A 23,504-nucleotide genomic window follows, 5' to 3' on the forward strand; every position below is an offset into this window, starting at 1 on the left:
CTCTGGTCTAATGGATCCAGACTGAAGGTTTAATAAAAGTAGGTTATCAACACTGATTAGACACAGATCGAATGAATTGGTATTCAACTGCTAATGGTGTTTTAGTCATTACAGATAGAACCTAGAACACATACTAAATTTAGTTTTGTTTTTCATCCATTACTGGCAGGCATGTGGAATAAAAAGCCAGACAATTGGTCACAAAAAGCATCTGTTCATCAGCAGCCTCGTGTAATGTAATTAACAACTATTCAATAACAACAACTTTAAATTCAAGATATTCATTAGCTTGTTATACTGCAGCAGATACAATGGTATATATGATGGCCTGGAAACTGTTTAAATTGTTTCTGATAAGACCTTGGCTGGACCCAGTAAAGGGAGACAAAGATAATTATGATTAAACAAGCTTTCAAAAGGCACACACTGTGCTCCCTTGTCAATGCAACAACTTTCCCTTTGGCCACGTCTTTTGAAATCTTGGAGTTAACCACCACAGAGAGACATTTGGAAAAAAAAATGTGCAGGGAAGGACTGCTGAATCGCAAGAGACTATATTTAAAACACTGCTGAAAGCTGGAATAATAATTCACACTTAAGATGCTTAAACTTCTATTCTAGAGCTTGTTAGAGCCAAAATTATTAGGTAATTTATCTGTTATGTGAAAAAATGTGGAAACCAATCAATTCATCACTTCATACATTTTTAAAGAAAAATTTGCAAAAAAAATTATTCTGACATGGATTTTGAAATGTTAAGCGAATAAAAAGCAATTTCACTTTATGTCTTAATCTAAGATACACATTTTTCTTATATTTCATGAATCTATCTATCTATCTATCTATCTATCTATCTATCTATCTATCTATCTATCTATCGATCGATCGATACAGCATGCAAATTAAATGTTCAGACGTTCAGCTCAGATAGTTTCCCACATGGGAAAGGCGTAATAAATGCTGGACTCGTCTGTTACTCCCAAAGCAGAGGTGTGACCTTCTGTCTAGCCATTGACCGTGTGAGCTATCACTTCATCTAACAGCTTCGTTTCCATAACTGCACCATGTACTGTGAGTGCAGACTCTAGCAGCGTATAGAAATAAACCCACTGCAAAGCCTATTTGTGATAGTGTCTTCATTTCTGGCTAAAGCACTTGCAGAGTGGATTTTTTTTATCTTCGCTAAAGTGTTTGAGAACCACTGATCTACTACAGCATGCATTACTCAACATATTGCCACTGCAGCAGCAGTGATACTAAACAATATGTACCACATGAGCTGTAGAAATAAGAATAAATCGCATAATGCATTGCCACCCATGGAAAGCCCTCATGTGAAGCGAACAGATACTCTGGATTTGGTATTATCCACACAAACATAATAGTATTGGCCATGGTTGTTACAGGACAAATAAAAGGGACAAGTCATGACAGAGCACATTATATACCGAAGGCAAAATAAGTGGATTTAATGAGAGAAAAAAGAAGAAGAAAAAATCTACAACAAAAAAACAAAACAAAACACAAGAGCCAGTGTAGAGCTTAGAGGCACATAGCAACCTAAGATTAATTTCATTAAACAGCAATTCAAAACTCCAAGCTATCTCATATCAAAGTAAAGCAGAGAAGAAACTCCAACTTTTTTATTACTAGGACAAAATATTCTCTTTTTGTGGGGGGAAGTGAAGATGTTCTGTTATTTGTATGCATTTATTATACCCTGTCATAAACCAGGCTTGTACAAAACAGACAAGACATGTTGACATCTTGGCCCTTATAAACAGTAATCCGGTTTAGGAAAAGATAAACAAACCACAACTGCCCATGAATGTAAATGAGCAAGGAAATGCAGCCCTGCTTATAATGGTGCAGCACAGGTCACAATCACGGTAATGACAGCTGTAATGACTTCTAGCACAATTCTGGTTCACTGATGGACTGTAATGTAATGTAATGTAAGGGACTAAAGGAGTAGCCTATTTTCAACCTCTGGGCCAAATGTGGTGGAAATTAATAAAGATTCTGAACTTCAATTTACGCAGAGACATACTCATTTGTCCTTTCTCATTGTGTTGCTGTATGTTAATGGAAAATAAAGCACTCGTGCAAAAAGAAGGTGCAAAATGCTCATTGCGTTTATGCAATGCCAAAAGTATAGAAGTTCTCCTTTTTAAAAAGAAACATCATCCTCTGTGTATCTGTTGTTCAGTACAGCCAAGTTATATTGTAAACTAAACTAGATTACCCTTTGCTTTTTGTATAAATGATTGTACTCTCTGCAGTAATAACACACAGTCCTACAAATAATTTAATTAAGTGATAATACTTTACCTAGGGTCACATGGATCAAAAATTCATGACAATAACAGCCTCAAGCAAACTGAATGAGTCGTGCTCTTTTCCATTTGCAGATATAATGGCGCAACACATAGCTTCAAGGTGTAAGCTGTTGTTCTGGTGGTGTCATCTTTCTCAGGGGGAGTGATACTCGAACAAATACCCATTTTCACGTTTCAGAGCACAGATATAAATTTCCTGTTGAGAAATCTCTTTAATGTAAATGTTAATTCACGACCTGGTCAATTTTATAGAAAGAAGTAGGGCCTGGGATGCCACTTCAAGACTTTTATAAAATAGAAGTTTCATGTTCTACTGCATAACAAACCTCAATACAAAAAGTAGCAGATAACAAACAAACGCTATTTATTTAGCACATTTAAAAATGACAATGTGGCAAAATGCTGTGCACAGCATTCATAAATATGTGCTGAAATATAAGGATAAAAGAATGAAATTTGTAAAAGAAATAAATATAAGATACTAAAAAACTAATCAAACTGAATGAATGTATCACTGGAGGGGAAGTGTTTGATTGAAAGCTGAAGGCTATTCCAAAGCTGCCACTGTCATGATTACCCTTATCCACTAGCCTCAACTGTGGTTAAATGAAAGCAAATGATTAGAGCATCTAAGAAGCCTGGATTATTTCCTAACAAAGTACAATAAAAGAATCAGGTGCCAGTTCAGGGCCACTCATATCGCTGTAATGCAGTCTGTTTTTCTGTTAGGAGTGTTGCTGCAGCATTTTGGACCAGCTCTGATTAGACCAGACAGCTGGGACTGGCCAATACTCTGATACAGTTGCAAAGCCTTGACGAGCTGCGACCATAAAAATTTTCATATCGCTGACAGAGATTACTTCATTTTAGCAACACGCCTCAGTAGCAGAATCACAGAGGTCATTTGTTTGTGAGATTACAGTGTCGATCAACAATGACAGCAAGTTTAAAAAGAAAAAAAGAAAATGTACCGCTACGCAGCCACCCCAGGTTGGATTCAAGAGTAACAATTTTGGGGGAAAACACCAAGTCAATTTATTTTCATCTTGCTGTCATTCAGCGTTCTTGCATTTTTTGTGATTCTGATGGCAGAAGACAGAGCCTAAAGGTATATATTTATAAAGGCAATATAATGGGGCCTAAACTAAAGCCATGAGGTACTCCATAAGTGACTGGGACAGTGGACGCAAAGGGAAGGGCATGTAATGGCCAGAGACAACTCTTCCTGATCGGATGCTGCAAAATTATCCAGAAGATGAGATTTATGAAGCTGTCAGCCATTTAAATTGCTTTGGAGCGCGTATACCTGTCTCCTAACATTTGTTCTAACAAGCCATGGCATTATTTAGCCTTGGCTATGAGTATTAGCCCATCAAAGAAGAGCTTTTATGCTTGCATTACTTTGATTATTTTATTTGCTTCATCTTTCAGTTCACTTCTGAGAAGTTCTCATTGTTAAAGTCTCCAAGAAGAATGCCAGCCTTTCTCGTATCAACATCAGCATTTTATATATGATAACTGCAACTTACCAGAAGTTCTCGGCTTGGTACTTCAGCTTCTGTTTATCTCAATTTATCTAAACTAGTGCTGAAGTACTGCCTCTAGATGAAGTGAACATTTCTATCAACAAAACTATAAATACTCCTATTCCTTTTGTGTGTTTCAACATTATACTGAGGACTGAATAGAACAAATAATTTTCAGATGATCCAAGTCTAATTTAGCATCATCTTAGTCTAAATAATAAATAAATAAAACAGTTTATATCAGAAATCACCTTTTGTGTAATCTAAAGTCACTAAGAAGAAACTTTTGATTAATAAGAGCATTGCACAGAATATTACAGCACACGTGCCATTTGGTTGCAGAAGCTGTAGGCTGTCATAACTAACGTTATCTGCTGATGCCAAATGCGAGCTTTGACACGAAGCAATCTCGGCAGACATTAAGCTCAGTGAACGGACCGACTGGAATGCAGACGAGAATAGCCATCTTCGGTGGGAGAAGTGACAAAAACTGCATCCAGGCTAGACAGTTTCAGCCTTCCTGAGACAACACTGCCAAACGTTTGTCATATTGAAAAATGTCACTGCTGATGTTTCAAAAGAAAATAATGTGTTTATCTCATATGAATAAAGCCTATTTATCGGATAACATAAACATGTGAATGTGATGGGACAGTATAATGTTTAAAAAAAACTAACAAAAACCGGTAATTATGAGAAAACCAAAGCCAGGGTCAAAGATGTCCCAGGATGGATTCGCCTGCAGTCAGAGCTGTGCCGGTGTCTTTGTAGCTGGACGTGCTATCTGCTTCATTTCTGTCATTGTGCATTTGCACAATTAGCCTGATGTCAGTGTTTCATCTAGTTCTATAGTATTCCATAAAGCTTACAGGTTAAGGGAGACAGAAGATAACTGAACTTGTGCTTGTACACTGAGCTTATCCTCAGGACAGTGCTTCTGTACAGAATAGCACACTGCACTGCTTTAAAGGACAAAATTAGGGAATCATTGTCTCCAATGAGCAGTTAACTCCCTATATTAAATGTGCAATTGTGCTACTACTGGCTACATCTTTTCTCTCCAAGATACACACTGATGATAAATATGTCTATTTTTAGGGCGGTAGACAGTAAGCCCCTCTGCCTGGAGGCAGGTAAAGCCTTTGTAACACCTCTGCCTGTTGTGAATTTCAGGAGATGCTTCAAACTGCTGAACATTAATGAACTCTAAAGTAAATGCCTCACGTGTAATGATATTTTTTTTTCTTATGGCCTGTCAATTTTTTTCTTTTTTTTCAAGGTATCGTGGATTTATTCTTAGATCTGGGTTGTTACTTTTAAATAATTGAGGGGGAAAAGGCCTATTTCCTTCCTGAAATACTGTTGTTCATCAAACACGAAGTAGAAGCCAATGTTAAAGTGACGTTAAATTGCACACTAGTTGAAACTTTACTTCTTTGACCACTAGTCCCAGCAACTCATCTTTACTTTCATGAAGCCGACCATGTGCACAGACTTTTGACTTGACTTTATCCCCACATAAGCTTCCAATTAGGCTTGCTGTAGAAAATATGCCCATGTGCCATTCTGCGTATTTCTTGGTGACTGTGGTGTATTTGAAAAAGTACGCGTGGCTGATATTTGACCATAAAAATAATAACTCTTAGCACATTTCCTTGTGTGTATCCACATGAGGAACCGGCACATCACAGTGACATGAGGATCGCTTTAACGTGGAAATGTGTTAAATCCCACAAGCTTCTATCTAAAAAGGGGAAGAATATATTCTATTTTGTCAGCTCTGAGAATCACAGCGGCACTCACAGATTTTTCTTTGAAAAAATGCACGGCACCTTAGCCATATTTAAACATCAATTTATCTTACTTTTCAGACATGCCCATGTTCTGATTTTTCCCATCTCCATCTTCTCCTGAGTTTATACAGAGTGTGTCTGCTACACTCTGATAAGTTTTCATAACTCAACACCTCTTATAAAACTCATGAAACATTACTCAGTGGAGCGTCTTGTTTTCTTCTTTCCTGACACTGCCGCTTCCCCTTCACATATCAGCTGCTGTTGCCGAGCAGCTAGTAGCACAGCGTGGAGACACACATTTAGTTTTTTTCCCCCTTCTAAATCCAATTGGCTTAATGATGCAGATTTAAAGACTACTCGTTCTGTCCAGCTGAAGAGTGAGGATAGCTTTGTTCCACACAGTCAGCCCACATACCCACTTAACAAAAAGACTACAGGAGGTCTACTCGGTGGCTGCTGGAGCAGCTTGATATTTTACTGCTAAAATTTGTACTTTACGGGAAGCAGTTTTGTGAAGTGTTGTTGCTTGCTCTCTGTGTGTGTACGTAAGGCTTCATGTGGCAGTGTCAGCTGCCATGTTTCTGACTGCAGACAAGCCCCTGTGTTTATGTGCATGTACATACGACAAGAAGATAAGCAAATAAAATTCTGAGCATGCACGCTGAAATAAGCCTGTCTGGTGCTGGATTTTAGCAATCAATACAAATATTTTGGAGCCCAAAAGTCACATCGACAGCAGGCACAGCAGGAAAAGCAGTGATGTAATGTTCAGTTACAAAGCTATACTAATGAAAAATCTTATAATGGATTCAAGGACTGTGTGTAATAATTAAGCAGAATGCATAGTAATGAATCACATAATTATCACCCTTCACCGTTATGTTTGTGTACTCATACTGCGGTCATCAGCACTGTTTCTAGCTACACTGGCAGTTGTTTTTAATGAAAATGCTCCAATAAATAGATTGTAAGAGCATTTAACAATAAACAGAAGCAAATATAAATGATAGAATCATACACAGATTTAAAAGCTGGGACATTTTTCTTAAATACAGTAAGGTCCAAAATGTGTTGGACAGAGACACATTTTTTGTAGTTTTGCCTCTGTGCACCACAGTGGATTTTAAATGGAAAAAATCATCATCTAACTCAAGTGCAGATTTTCAGCTTTAACTCAAGGGGTCTCAGAAATTATTGCAGTAGCTATTTGGGAATTATAGCCATTTTTATACATGGCACCCCCTTTTCAAAGGCTCCAAATTAATTGGGCAATTGACTGACAAGGAGTTTCATGTCCAGGTGAGGCAGATTCCCCTGTTATTTCATGATAAGTGAAGCAGACATAAAATCAGATTCAAAGTGCTGAATTAGTTTTTTTTACTTTTTTAGCTTTTTACTCTTATTTTAAATATGAAATCTAAAGTGGTGTCAGTGCAAGTGAGCGGGGCCATCATTAGGCTGAAAAACTACAATAAAGATAGCAAAATCAACAATCTAGTTCTTTTTTTAGTGAGTGCGATGGCAAACTCAGCAACACCAAAGAGCTCAGAAAGTCCACAGAAGACAAAAGTGGATGATGACTTCACAACATCTAATGATGTCAGTCTTGTGGAGCAAGTGTATCACTGCCAAAGTCTACAATCAAGAAATGCCTTCATGGAAATAAAGACTGTTTACAACAAGGTAAAACCTCTGGCTACACTCAAGAATAGGAAGGCCAGATTAAGGCTAAAAGAGCCTGGCTCTTTAAAGAAACCTCTATAGGCCAATGAAACCAAAATGTGCTTGTACCAGAGCGATGAGAGGTGAAAAGCACACCGAATTATCTGTTAAACATGGTATTGGACATGTGTGGACATGTATGACTGCCAGTGGAACTGTGCCACTAGTGTTTATTGATAATAGAGCTGGCTGTATAAACTGTGAAGTGTGCAGGGCTACACTCAGATGAAGTTCAGCCAAATGCTGAATGCAAAGAGCTTCACAGAGCAAATGGATAATGACCCAAAGCAAAATCAAAACCAATCCAAGAGTTTCTCATTCTTCAGTAGAAGATTAACTAGTCACTTGATCTAAACCCAATAAAGCACACATTTCTTGTTAAATACAAATAAATACAGTCCTGGTTACATAAATAAATATGTTAGGATGTTCAATTAATTTTTAGCCTCTGAAAATGGGAGACCATGTATAAAAAAATGACTGTAATTCCTGAACAGCTAATGGATTGTTTGTTTGTTTTTTTTGTTTTCTTGGTTAAACCTCTTGAAATAAAGCTGAAAGTCTGCACTTCAATCATAACTTGATTGTTTAATTTAAAATCCACTTTGGTAGTGAACAGAGGTGTAAAATAAATTCAATTTTGGACCTAATTGTAACAGGAACATTTGTTAGACAGGAAGACGCAGCTAGTCAATGTTAGATAATTATGTATGAAAGTCAGAAACAATACATTTATTAGGAGAAAACATGTCAGTGTTATGTTTTCAGTTTGATTCCTTTTCACGATATATAAAAAAAATGAAATATTGATATTTTTTAGGTTGTTAAACACTTGGGACAAAGACACATATTGCCGCGTTTTTATAGCTAATCATTAGTTATTAGTAACAGAATCTGCATCACCATCTGCTGAACTGTGATATTTTACTCCGCCAACTCAGCTGTCGCAGAGTACTGTAAACAAAAGAACCTGCTCAACAAACAGGGAAATAATGAAAATCTTTAATGACTTCAAGTTGGTTTTATGACACTTGAACCCATCAGCCAATATAAATACAAAAGCTGACATACAGCGCATGTATATTCCAACAATGCAACAGCCTGAAAATACTGTCTGTCTCCAGCGTCAGGCTGTTCATAGGCAGAAAATTAGACTCGAGGACCTCTTCCAAATTTTTAGACCTTTTAGACCAAGTCGTATAGTGTCAGCCTGGCCGTGTTTTATACCCTTGGCACCCACTGTCATCGGGATTATAAGATGAAAGACAACTCACATCTTAAAGACTGAGCTTCAGCAGAATGTGATGATGAATACAGATTTCACACACTCTGTAAGAAATTGACAGAAATGTAGCCCATGGGGACTTGTCATAACCTGTCAGGACTTAAGAATGGAGCACTACATCCACACCATCAGATTATGATAATCAACTTCTTGCTCACTAGCTGCAGTGTATCATCGACCAAGGTGCCATTTACATAGTGTTAGTCATAGGTCTTACAGAGTCGCAGCAACTCAATAAATGCATTTCGAAAAAGGTCACTTTCTTGAACACACCTTTTTAAACTCGATTAGAAATATAACTCTGTTATACAAATAAATATAGACATAAATAAGTCCCAGTTTGTTAAATTAAACTTTAAAAGGGGATTTCTCTTTAGATATGATTGCATATTAGATCACTTTAGGAGGTGGGATTTATAATGAGAATGTTTTTACTTCACTTTACAATGAATTTAAGCACGAGACTCAAGGTTGCAGATACTCAAAGTGCACAATACTTCCAAAGAAACTGAAACTTCCCTGAATTTCAAACTAAAAAAGCTTGTCAGTGTTGCAGCAGCTATTTTAAATTTTAAATGCAGGAAACAATGAGACAAGAAGAATCCAAATTCTTTGCAAAACTGCTAATATATGCCTCATAAAATCATTACAAGGGATTAAAGTTTTTAATAGTATTCAAAATACAAATTACCATTCTCCTCTTGCCCATCAATCCATTACAATGCAAAACATCTTGAATGCTTTGTTTCCCAACTGCATCATCACCGGGACTTAATGGGATTCTTCCTTCATTTATTCAAGGTCAAAGCTCATCACTCCCACTGTCCTTTGCATTGTAAATCTCTCTTCTCAACATGTCTGTGGGGGGAATTTGAATATAAGCTACAGCCACCACAATACTGATTTTTAAAAAGAAAAAAACAAATAAATTCAATGATGATATATTATGATATCAAGCCAGCCTAATCCAACCTGCTTTACGAGTTTGATGATTAATTTGGGTCTTTTCGCAGCATCCAGTGCACTGAAGCAGGTTATGAACTTAGTCACTCTATTAGTGAGCAGGAAGCAGTTTCTGCACTTACTTGTGAGAGATGATTCAAAGATACAGCAACAAACACTCTGCTAGATGGGTATGGCATACTGTCACCCATCCAAGTCCTGACAGACCCATTTGCGACCACTCAGAGCACAGCCGAGGGGTGTTGCACTGCTTTGACCGGTCCATCCAAACAACATACAACAGTGATTAATGGATACAAATAAGACTGCTTAAATATGGCACACCTATCCTCAGCCAAGTGGAAGTTTACTGTTGGATCTGCCATACTTACCTGGCAACGAAAAACCAACGTGCAGCATAACCAAAGTTATTAAATTTTTCTAACAGCTCATTTGACGCCGCAAGCATTTTCAATCAACCCGTACAACAGCAATTAGCTTCCCATGAACGATTTGCTTCTCAAGACACTCTTGAGTGCTGCTCAGAAACAAACATGTAAATGGAGACATCCCCAGTTCGCAATATTTGCGACATAAATTGAAAAGAAGCAAGCCTGAAAGGCAATATTACATTTGGGTTTTATCTCCTCCTTCAGCAGAGAAGAAGTATGATTGACTCTGAAGATAGTACCATCACTCACTTAAAAACTGGACATCTTGAAGGGAGGGAGTTATTTCAGAGTTGATTAAAGATACAACATAGATAAGCAATCATATTTTTCTGAGTGGATAGATTCAACTGAAAGATTAGCAAGTTTAGTGTAAGTTAAGTGTTACTCTATCAAACCTGCACTGCAAGAGATGGAATAAAGGACACGGGCACTCTGAGAATAGTAAAATACCTTAAAATAAGGAAATGGGAGTGAAACAGAGACAGCTGATATTGCAGCTTATCCCTAGGCTGCACCTATTTGTTTATTTATTCACTGGCCCATGTACAGAAGTCTACTTTGTATCAAATAATGGCTACACCAGACCAAGCCAAGGTTTCGCTGCTTTTTGGGTCTGTTTTTCACTCAGACAAAATGAGCTAATAACAATTAAACAAGCTGATTAAGCTTGAAATTGCATCAACGCACTAGACAACAGCAAACAGGGAGATCACAGGTTGCCTTATATGGAAAATGCTTAGAGCATAATATTAATCACAATAATAAACTGGGATTCCAGTAAACCACAATGAAAAACAGTAAGAACACATTGCCTGTGCAGGAGTCACTCTTTAAGAACATGCAGACACATTTCACAGTGTAACGCAGCTGCAGTCCTTGGGTGTGTTCAGATCTTTGAGGAGACATCATTGCATCAGCTGATGCCAGACAGAACTGCCTACTTGTTCCACTCTTACAATTTATTTCCAGTCAACTCGATTCACCTGACAGATTTAAACATCTGGACAAGGCAATTATTTCATATTACCTGGATCCAGGTCTCTGCTTTAAATAATTAAGTCTGTCACTCTAAATGGCTGAACAAAGCATATGTTCTGTAAATGACTTTATTATTACAATTATTCCCTTTCCTACCAACTATACACAATGTTTAAAATGAATGAGGGTCTCCTATTACCACACAAGCAGGGCACTTTACAGTTTAGTGAATTTCATTCATACCGAATAGTAAATGAAGAGTTTGTGTGTGACTGCCAAATGAAGTGTGGAATGAATCAAAGGACAGAGTATGGATGCTTGGTGATAGCTCGGCATCAGAACACCTCTCCTGAACAACTTCTCAAATTAAACAAAAATAAATCTGTTACATTGCATTGTTTGTGTGACAATTGAGAAATTACTTGTTGAAAACAGATCACTCAGAGCAACAACAGATAACATTTGAATACAAAACAGCTGCAAAATAATAATCAGTTAAGAGGCTTAATTTCAACACTGTGACTAAAGTGTCTGATTTGCCCAAACAAAGGTTTACGTGCATACTTAAACTGTGTATCTGACCTCAATGAACCCCATCATGGAAAATATAGGTTCCTTCAAGATGAACACACACACTACATATGTTTTCTGTATTCTTGGAAATCAAACTGTCTTCTGAGATCACTGAGCAAGTAATAGCAGTATCTCACCTCAGGACCTTATCCTTATTAAAGATATAATTCATAACATTATAGAGTAGTAAAAACACAAACTAAAGCAAGACATCTGTTCCAAATAAACTGCAAAGTCACATTGAAACTGGGTCTAAACTTATCCAGATGCAAAATAAAGCGACAGACTATCAAAACGAGCAGGAAACGAGACAGGATTACAGCAGCTTAAAGGACAAGCACAAGAACCCCTGGCTACTTACTGTGGTGAAGTTCCCCGGGTGGCAGTCCTCTCCTCGAAAGGTGCACTGCAGCAGCATGTCACTGATGTCATGACCAGTTCGGTTATAGAAATCAGTCATGTTGAACAGTTTTGGCTTAAAGTTCAGGAAGTTTGCCTTATCCTTTAAGGCGGCCAGAACTTCAGGCTCAGCCAGGTGTGGGTTGGCTATTTGGTAGTTATTATTAAGGAGGGCCAGGAGCTCTCCCACATGATAGAGGTCATTCCTGGTGATTTTGGAGAAGCGGAACTCATTGAGGTTGCAGAAGGTAACTGCTGGGAAGGTGAGGTTTGTTGCCGCCACCTCGTCCAGCTTAGTGACGTGAGGATACTCCAGATAATATGACACCCGATCCATGCAGACCAGCATCAATAAGCTCAGTGAACCCAAGAAAGAAAGCGTCCAAAGAAATCGGCGGAATGTCATGTGCCCATAAGCGAATATGTGACTCATGCCATGTAGGGTGGACATGTTAGCAAAAGCTTGCAGGTTGGAGGGCCTGACGCTCTCTATGCTTTCCTCTGAGCTTCCCTTCATGGCTGTAGAGTGATGCTCAGCACTGTCACCCCAAGAACTTCGGGTTAGAGACTTTGCTTAGCAACAAGAATAGCAGAAACCAACCAGCAGTGTTGGTTTGCCACACTGCTTCTTTATTCCCTCAAGAAGTGGTAACGGTCTCAATAAATAGCCACCTTTAAAAGGGTTGCCAGTCTCTGTAACAGTTTTCTTTTCATGACAGTTCGCATTCCACTGAGCTGTTCTTGTAGTCCCAGGTCTCCCCTGTTCTTTCAGGCTTCTGTTTTATTATCTCCAAAGCTGTCTCTCACACTCCCTGCTCAGCTGTCCTTTGTAACGGCACCAAACACAATGACAGAAACAGCCACTTCTACCCAAACGCAATGCCTCCTGATTCCTGAGTCGTGTGAAAAGGAAGAATACAAGGGACAAGAAAAGAAAGAACAGAGAATATAGCAGGCGTAAGGATAGAGGCGAGAGATGAGGGGGGGTGGGCACTGCAATGAAAAGGGCTAGCGTTTGGAGAGAGGTGCTAAGCCTGAGCAGTCAATGGGACCCTTCCTCCTCCAATCGGAGAGAATGCCTCTACATCGCTATGATAATGGGATGCAATGGTTTTGTGAATGAAGGTAATAAAGAGAGAAATGGCTCACTGGTCCCTCGCTGCCACCTTGCTTTTTCCCTCGTGTCTCTTTTGCGCTTCTCTTTTCTTCCAGAAATGAAAATGAGGGGGTCAGAGACCTCCCACCAGCCCACCAGTGTGCTTGACAACCGGCGTTCACAGATTCCACGGGTTCCACTTCCTTATTTGCACAGATCTTCAGTTAATAGGGATGACCACCTCTTGACGCTTTACGATCACCCCCCACCAGCATAACCGCTAAAGCCGCTCTAAGACCCCAAGCTTTAGTCCTGTTAACATACAGATTTATATTCTGCCGTGTGGAGCCTTTCACTCTCTTTCTCGCATCCTCTCTCTCCCTCTCTCTCTCCCACCACTCCCCCATTTCTTGCTCTCTCTCTCTCTCGCTCTCTCTCCTCCTCTTTAGTAGTCAGGATCCATTCCACTGCTGAATGGCTGCTTTGTTTGTGTCTCTGTGCTCACAAGGGGAGTCTCTCAATCTGGACATCACCATCACTGTGTTATTATTCCTTAATCTGCTCCTACCTACTGTCCAGTCACTGTGTCATCAACGCACTTGCTCAAACAATGCCACAGGTTGTTTACTGCATCGATGCACATATTAAGTTCAATGGTGTTCCAGAAGTTTCCACATGTTAACCTTTTTATAACCATGTCAACAAGTAAAGTGTGAAAAAATGGCTTCCAAGCCACCTATTATAATTATAGTATCAATCCAATCATAGATGATATTTCCATTTTGTCTTTTATATATAAAAAATAAAACAAAAATTTTAAAAAGTTATTTTAAAAATGAACAAAAAGACACATATATATGTATATATATGTATATATATATATATATATATATATATATATATATATATATATATATATATATATGCATTTATAGCACATATATACATTTTCTTTTTGCTTCAAGCAATACAAAAATCCCAAAAGCTTTTCAGAGTCTTTCTGCAGCAGTCCTAGAACATTTATTTGTTGTGTGTATAATTACAGTTTAGGCTTGACCAGTAATGAAATTGGTGATTTTTCTTGTGGGGTCAAAAGTTCACCTCACCATTCTGACAAGCCCTTCAATTTCTCCTGGGACCAAACAAGACGATCACTCATTGGCTACTCAGGGATCACTTATTATCTCAACAATAGGTGGACTGCCAGGGATGAGACCACAGCCCTTCAGGCATCAATATTCTGTCCTGGCAACCATAGGAACCTATAGCCAGAGTACTACAGAGGTATACATTTCACAGAAACCCACAAAAAAAAGACATTTGTCAAAGCTGAGATGGAATTTTAAAAATACTCGCAGAAGGAAATGGAACATGATGCCTGAAGTGACAGGCTGTTGCACTTTTAAAATCTACCCATCACAACACAGGCTTTGAACATGTCTACCAAAACAAAATCTACAATATAACAATTTCCAAACTACAAGACAGTTGCATTTTTGTTATTCCACCACAATATAAGAGCAAGATTAAGCCACTTTAATAACTCATAACATCATGACACGTCTGTATTTGTCTCATTTTATCCCTTGTCAAAATGTCATTAGCTTGATTAAGATGTTTGGATAAAGAAGCAGTTTGTGCTTGTCTCAATATTTGAAAATGAATAAGATTCAGCTGCGCCCCTTTGCATTCACAGTGAGAACTGATAATGATTAATGGGATAAAAAACACATTGATGGATGGTGCTTTAGCATTAGAGACCTTCACTGAGTTTAAATATGGCTTCACTCACAGAGCAGGGTTAGGCTGCGAGGTGAGAGTCACTGACAAACTAAAAAATTCTTCACCGAGGCGTCAAATTACTGCCTGAAACAGAAATCAAGTAGGAATTTGGCTAAATGTTTCTGGTACTTTATACATATTTGTGTAAAGTGACAGGAAACCATTAAATCATAATGGATGTGGGGAGCATTAGATGTGGCAGTCCCTGCACTAAAAACAGACAATTCTGCTGTTTGCTGATAAGACAATATGTAGAAAAACACATGATCAGCAACAACACCCAACCTCCTCTGCAAGGGCTGGGCTTTTGTTAATGTGATGAAACGTTACATTTTTTTTAATAATGGCTAGAAAAAATGCAATACATTAGAACTGTGATTCTTATTTTCTGTGATTGTGAGTTAATTCCCAAACACCAAAAAAACAATAAAAACAAAGAAAAAAGCCCCACTGATGGTTCAAATAAACAAGGTGGAAAAGCAATATTTTAAAATGAATTTGGGACTGTTTCACATTTAATGACTTCATAATTAACTGTGCAAATAGTTACATTTCACAACAATGACAGATTAGTGGAGAAGAGCACTGAACTTGAGCACTACCTAATGAAACAATCTGTCGAACACAAACTGATGCACTTTAAAAAAAAAAAACTCCCACAAACTGTGAGAAGCAAAAAACAAAACAAAACAAAAACTGTCTATAGATTGTGTTTTGCTTCAAAAGCCCTGCATCTGCACGCCTTTTGGATAATGATGGCTATGCCTATGCAGAAGAAGAGAAGCTGTTGTCCACTAGCAGAGAAAGAACATTAACAGAACAGCATCCACTTTTTCCCCTGATTCTTCATGTACCCAAACCCAGGACAAGTTTCAGCTGTCAGAGAGACAGCTTCATGTTTGACTCTAGAATACTTTGGTATACAGAGGAGTCAGTGTCTGCAAGGTGCCCAGGTCCTGTGGCTGCAAATCAAATCATCACAAAATCATCACCCCTCCATCATTGTGCTCGACAGCTGGTAGGAGGTTTTTGTGCTGATATGCTGTGTTTGGTTTTCGCCAAATGTGGCACTGTGCATACATCTCAAACATCTTCATTTTGGTCTTGTCTCCCCAAAGGACATTGTTCCAGAAGTCTTATCGTTTGTTCAGATGCAACTTTGCAAACTTAAGCCCTGCTGTCATGATCTTTTTAGAGAGAAAAGGCTTTCTCCTAGCCATCTTTTCACAGAAGCAATTCGTTTTTTAGGGTCCTATGCTCTACATGACATGAAGTATCCTTTTGAATCGAGATGTGACTCTGAATGAAATCACGGCACTAACAAATCAAATCAGATCATTAGATTGTTGAAGACCTGCACCACTACTACCTTCACTCACTTGTATTAGAAAAACAGAAAACATTAAAGTGAAACATTTGTGACACCAACAGCAACAATACTGACATATTTTCACTATAACCAAACAATCATTTAAAACCTCAACAGATTTAAATCCCCTTGATTAGAATTTAAAGTAGAATGAATCACCCTTAATGGAATAAACATAGAAACATTCGTACACACCTCGATAAATATTCAGTATTTATCTTATAGTGATTTTCATCATCACTTTTGCATACATCTGCATTCTCTTTTCGACGTACACTCAGAAAATGCAAATGCTTTTCACACTGTATTTATTTCCATTTTCTATATTTTGATAACATCCTGTGTTAACATTAACAAACCTAAATTCACATTAGCAGGTAAGCCTGTTGTTGCAGTTGCAGCATGAAAGTGGGAGACTTTTCAGCAGTAATTGGCTTTCAAGTGGATGGTAGAATGCACAGCATAATGCAGTGAATATTAATTAGGAGGAGTAATATTTAAGGCACTACTAAGCACTGTACTCTCTTTGAAGGAGCCTTTGAATTTGACTTTAAACTATTAACTAATGTTCTGTAAAATTTCCAGGCCCCAAGCACCTCTGGGCTTTGGACTATATGCCATAAGGGACACAATATAATGTGTCTGTGTCATAAACACTACTTACTAGTGATCACGAGAACCTGTTTTCTCATCATATAGAAACAATGATGAAGTAATGTGTGATACAATTAAGCTTTAAGTCATAATCTATATTCCTCCATTTTTCTATATACAGTAGAATACTTTATTCAAATGGTAGATATCTGGTTATATATTGTTTTTTGTTTTTGTGGACTCAAACCGAATGTGTTGTATATTCATCCATACAAGCTTGCAGCACTGCCAGAAATGTGACCAAATGCATCCGCCTGGAAGACTTACTGAAAATAGTTTCTATTATTTGTGCTCTGACTGTAACAGATCACTGGGAAGATTGTAAGAGTTTAGATTAAAATGTATACACAGTCACAAACACTGATTCATTCTCATTCATGAGAGCGAGGCTGCGAAACCTTTGGCAATCTTCAGAGTACTCTTAACACAGCTTTACCTGGTCTGACAATAAATGTGAAAACACCACGTGATTACAGCCGCCACTTTATGTGACTCTAAACGATGCTGGACATTAAGTAATGAGCTATAATTACGACAGTTCAGCAAAAAATTCCCATGACAAGCAAACCGCCCTGATATGATGCAGAGCTAAAAAAGAGCAATTACAGCAAGTCCTTCTATGCAGTGCCCAAGTTATGGAGATTTGGCAAGCACCTCTGAGAACAGATTACCCTGTTAGCAACTGGACACGGTATTAAAGCAGATGACATTTAAGAGCGCATATATTAAGTAAAGAATGAGAAGCAAAGATGCAACACTGCACTGGAGGGGGCAGTGCCAGGATGAAGACACAATAACAGACCCTGAACTATTGATTAGATTAAAAGTGTGATCCCAGCCTCTAAGCACTTTGTTTTCCAATATACAGTTTTCGAAAGTTGGCACGAGCACATTTGTAACAGTGTTACTGTGACTATAAGAACAAAGTCAATAAATGTAACAGAGTTCGTTTTTTTGGTTTATTTTTTAAATATAAATCTCAAGGTTATAGTTTCAATATGCGTAACTATTTATATTTACAGCGATCGTGGCTCAAGAGTTGGGAGTTCATCTTGTAATCGGAAGGTTGTCCGTTCGAGCCCCGGCTTGGACAGTCTTGGTCATTGTGTCCTTGGGCAAGACACTTCACCCGTTACCTACCGGTGGTGGTCAGAGGGCCCGGTGGCGCCAGTGTCCGGCCTCGCAGGGTGGCTGTGGCTACAATGTAGCTTGCCATCACCAGTGTGTGAATGGGTGGATGACTGGATGTGTAAAGCACTTTGGGGTCCTTAGGGACTAGTAAAGCGCTATACAAATACAGGCCATTTACCATTTATAGTCTAAAAATAGTTAAACAGCCAAAAAGTGCAAAAGCAGATTGGTGCTTCAGTTGTTAAAACATGTGATTGAAACCTAATATGTTAAAGAGCCAAAGTCTTTGTCACAACACTGCAGAACTGCAGAATATGGAGTAACCGCTTTTTCATCCCCGCAGGAACAGATGCTACATTTAAATGTTGGGCTTCTTAAGGGCTTGGAAAGATTTAAGATCTCTATCATCCAAACTCTGATGTTATCATGTCTTTTCAATAACCGGGACGCATTTTTAATCTGAATAGAAAGCATTTTTCACTTTCTACAGCTGCAAAGCTTTATAGAGCCTCAACATAATTCACATACTGGATCTCCACTAACACCTGCTGAAAATGTCACAATAGAGGGCTGTTTAAAACAAGGAATCGCATCACAATTTTATAATCTGCTCTTTCATGCCAGAGTTCACAATGTAAGCTGAATGCATGAAACGAAGATTTGGAAACTGAAATCTCTGCAAAGGGTTGGAAATCAGCTTGTGGTGGAACTTGTGGTGGAATGGTGAACCATTGCCTCAGATCAACACACTAAGAGGTCAAAAAGAATCTTTAGCCCTCCCTGTAGCTTTTACAAAAAACAAAAAACAGAATCACATGATTATGAAAAACACCCTCTTAATTTTGCTGAACCTCAATTACAGCAGGCAGTAAGGATGTAGGCACATAAAATACTCTTTAGTCCCTCTAACTATGAATTTTACAAAAACGTAATGGAGAAAAACAGAGGATTTCACAGTGTTTGGACACATTTATTTGCTCACACTGGCTGCTGGCCTGCTTGATCTGCAGTTGGAAAATGAAACTGAAACTTTCATATTGTTTGTTTACTTTTAGTATCTTAGGAGGTATCATACTGCTAATCGCTCTACTGGATATAAAACCAGCCTCCTTTTCATTTGATTAACTACAAAGTAGCTCTAGAGCTTTGGCAAAGTCACTCTAAACAGGACATTTTTCCTCCACTTCACAACAGTTCTCATCTTTAGGTAATAAAAAGTACACAATTTTAGTTATTGTTGTTCTATAATTTCATAAATGCAGCAGAAATATGGTGTTACTGTAACCATCTAATGATAAATAGCCCAATGCAGAGTAGACACATGAGTAATGGTGGAAATTATCCTTATACCTCAGGCTATGTACTCTTCATTAAGACAAGAGAAGAGAAGATTTATTCAAAGCTAGGACATTTCTTGTTACAGCAAATAAAAGTTAAAAAAGTTAAAGTTGAAAAAAAAAATAAGTTAAACACAACAAACCTATAAAAATAGCTTAAATAAGTAGGCACTGTAAGATTCAATATTTACTGGGTCTCTATTCAGATTTTTTATCTCAATAACTTAATAAGCTTGGCACAGTTCCTTTAATAGCACTAAACCTAAAACTGTTCGCACTTTGTTTGTGTAAAACAAATCCCCCCTCACCCACCCACAACACACACACACCTCCATGTGTTACCCAGAGGTTACCCATTACATAAGACAAATTATGTCAAAATGTTTGAACTTTTTTTAGTCTTGCCTTTTTCGGGGTGGGGGGGTGGGGGGGGGTTAAGACTTTATAACCACTGTTAAGCAAAAAGCTGTGTTGTTATCAAGGCTTTGGACTGCTCATTCAATGATTGCAAAATGAAAGTGTGGGCATGGTCACAGAAACACAAACAGATGTATTTGTATACATCATTGAGACACAACCTGAGCTGTCATAACTGCAAATATCGAGCCGAGTTTCTTTCTAAGGGGCAACAAACTCTATAGAAAAGAATACAATAAAACAAATATGTTTCAAAGCCGTAAGCAACATTAAACTGTGAAGAAGAAGAAGAAGAAAAAACAACAGCCAACATCTCACTTTTTGTATGTGACAGTCAAACAGATTCACCTTTTTTTCTCATCTTCTCTTCTGAGTTGCAAAAATCCAGCAGCAAAAATCTGTCAAACAACAGAAACAAAAAGATGACCTTCTCATCCAATGGCTGCTACTTAATCTGTGACAGTTGCTGCAAATGACCTTGCATAAATGCTTTTCTGAGATAAAAGCCGATTCATATGTAAGCTACTGCTCAATGTGTGCTTGCGACAGACAAACAAAAGACAAATTCCTGGACTCTGGAATAAGTACTGGCATTATGTAGCACTATGAAGAGATTTGGCCCTGTTCAAACACTTTGTGTTAACACTGAGAATTCACTGATTAACACAAATGTGCAAATTTCAAACAGAAAAAGAAAGACAGACACTTTTAAATCTATGACATCTGTTCAGTGATAAAGAGTAAACCGTTAAGCTCAGTTCAATTCAATTTTAATTCAGTTCACTTCAGTTTTATTTGTAGCACGATCAAATCACAACAGTTGCCTCAAGTTGTTTTATATTGTAAGGTAAAGATCTAAAATAATACAGAGAAAACCTCAACAATTGGATGACCCCGTATGAGCAAGCATTTGGCGACAGTGGAAAGAAAAAACGTCCTTTTAACAGGAAGAAACTTCTGGTAGGACCAGATACAGGGAGGGGCAGCTACCTGCCACACCCAGTTGGGGATGAAGTTAAATAGTATGGATGTGTTTTTTCTCTGCAATACACTTTTTTTTTTCATATTGCATAATACTGTCTACTTTCCCCCAGAACAGCTTGGGCACAGGACACTAGACCTCTGGGCGTCTCCTGTAGTGTGGCTGTGAAGTGGGCCCTCTGTGAAACCTGTCATCATCATCATCATCATCATTAGAGCATCGTACGGAAGCTCAATCAAGTTGGATCTTTTGGAGCTGGATGCTTTGCAGTTTTTGCTGTGAGGTGCAAACCCAGTATCCTGCAGGGGGAGGCTGCTGCTACCTGGGAGTGCTTTTGCCATAGAGGCATGCTTGGTGTGCAGCAATATTTAGGTGGGTAGTCAGTCGCATCCACACAAATCCTCATTGTTTTCTAGCAGACAATGCAATGCAATGTTACATCATCTATCGGTGACTTTAATGTTTTAGCTGAACGCTATATATAAATTATGTATGCTTTTTGATGAGCAGATACCACTTGACAGAACTGCAGATTCAAGTTTTTTACAAAGTAGTCCAGAGTTTTCAAGCATTAGAGAATTCAGTTGCCTTAAGCAACCTAAAGTGCCTATTTCAGAAAAAGCAAATTTACCTACATTTCGTGGACACCTATAAGGAAATAAATTGTATGTATTTCAAACGTCACCTCAAACATGTTTAAGGCTGTAGAAAGCTTTGTTATGATGGAAATGAATGAGCATAACACGGTGCTACGCCGTTTAGAGAGATTTGTATGTGAATCATTTGTATTCAGTTTACTTCCTGTACCTTGGAGCTCATCGATCAAACAGATAAACTGCTGTTGATACAGAAGCTAAGACCTCCAGTATGCACAAACGGATCAGACAAGACTGATAAAGCTTTCGACTGCAATTTTGTCTAACACGTTCACTAGCGTGCCAGTGCTAGGAAATATCTTATTGCTATATGGAGAAAATATTTTCCAACTAAAATCATAAAGATGCAACAATGCTGAGAATTTCAAAGAATAAAAAAGTAACCGCACTGCTAAAGACAAAGTCAAATGCTGATTTGTTTTTATAATCACGGTGGCTTCTAACTCGTCCTTGAATATCCTATTTAATGAATAGATCACATGCTGAAGGCCAATTTAGACGGTAAACTTTTCATTCCAGATAAAACAACAACAATACCTAGAATAAATACAGGCCTGGAGCATAAACATTTAATCTTAATCATCAGCATGAAAAGCTTACATGTATCGGGGATGGAAAGAGCCCAGGATCAAACACAAGCTTAGAGATGTAAACACGGCACTACTAAGCAAACAGCCACAATCACACATTTACACCAGCACAGACTGAAATATATTCAGTATTTAACATCAAAAGAGAAGAGTGAAAAACCTACTCTGGGCTCACTTCTATTACCTGCTACCATTAATTTGTCCTTACTTCTGGCGGTAATAGTCGTATAAAATGAAATATGTGTGAAAAGTTTTCCATTTCAAGTTTTTCAAAATAAACACAAAGAAAAAGGAAATTTCAACAGTTAGTTGGAATATATTCCTGTTGTACAGCAGTCCACGATTTCTGTTTGCTAATGAGAGCAGTAATCATGAAAATCATCATAAATAATGTAAGTTTTGCATTTGTAAAAGTTCAGCTGAAGCATAAAGTATAAATTCTGATTCTGTCATGTGAAAGGGGACATGTTCGGAGAAGTCGAAAGGATGGATGGGTGGATTAAACAATTAAACAATCATTAGCATCACACTGAATTTTTTTTTCTTCAATCTATCCATTCACTCTGCTCTATTATCTTTAAAGCACTGGTGGAGTACAGCCACAAAGAGACTGGGCAACTAAGAGTGACCAGTAAACCTAACTTGCATATTTTGGACTGTGGGAGGAGAGTGGTGCACTTAGGGGAAACCTTCACAGGTACAAGGAGATGGCAAGAAGACTGCCAGCTGGCCACCTGGGGTTACCGAGCCTTCTTGCAGCAGTCCAATCCTCTGCACCACTGTGCCCCATTAAGAGTGCAGAATTAATTTTGTCACACTAAAAAAATACTACTGTGAACAAAATGAACTCTGGGCTTTGGGGCTGGGGTTAAAGCTTTAATTCAACCTTGCTCATAATGGCATGCATTTTTAATAAACACAGCCTCAGTGCGCATTAATCTATCGGAAAACCGTATAACCTTACATGTCTGGCTGATTGTCACCTAAAAACTGGATATGACTGCAAATGGAACTCAAAGGTGTTGTTGATAAATGTTATGATGCTTAATGGCATCCACATGTTTGGTACATTTAATGACCCACGAGGCAGAAGGAAGATTAAAGTGGATTGCAATTAAATCAAAAGCAAGTATAGAAATCCGCTTTCAAGCGCATGTCGAGTCTTTAAAACTAATGCAAGTCCGCCACCCAGTGGACACCATTGTTAGGTGCAACATCCTAAATATAGAAATCTACTTCCACTTGCAATAAAAAATTAAAAAATAAATAAATAAATCCACTAAAACACAGAAGGAAGGAAAAAAGGAATAGCACTATTGTGATAAATAGCCGTTCTCATGGTCAGTATTTGGCTATACTTTGATGTCTATCAGTCTAGCCTAGAGAAGCAAACCAGGTGAAGTAAATTAATGACTAATTAAGGCATGCTACATAAGCAGCTGCCCGTCAGCCAAGATTGGGATAACCGCTCCTGAATA

At 38.2% G+C, this 23,504-nt stretch overlaps 1 protein-coding gene across 2 annotated transcripts in view; it reads right to left on the reverse strand.

Moving 5' to 3' along the window:
• The window catches only part of asic1c (acid-sensing (proton-gated) ion channel 1c), a 109,545-nt gene extending 96,013 nt beyond the window's left edge, over nt 1-13,532 (reverse strand). For both annotated transcript variants that reach the window (XM_006786354.2, XM_006786353.2), the window contains exon 1: nt 11,975-13,532. In XM_006786354.2, coding sequence (XP_006786417.1) covers nt 11,975-12,529 — 555 coding nt within the window. In that variant the 5' untranslated portion in view covers nt 12,530-13,532. The remainder of the gene's footprint in view (nt 1-11,974) is intronic.
• Nucleotides 13,533-23,504: the final 9,972 nt, after the last annotated feature.

This window comes from Neolamprologus brichardi, chromosome 18, assembly GCF_056152115.1.
Source record: "Neolamprologus brichardi isolate AB-2024 chromosome 18, ASM5615211v1, whole genome shotgun sequence".
NCBI classification, from domain to species: Eukaryota; Metazoa; Chordata; class Actinopteri; order Cichliformes; family Cichlidae; genus Neolamprologus; species Neolamprologus brichardi.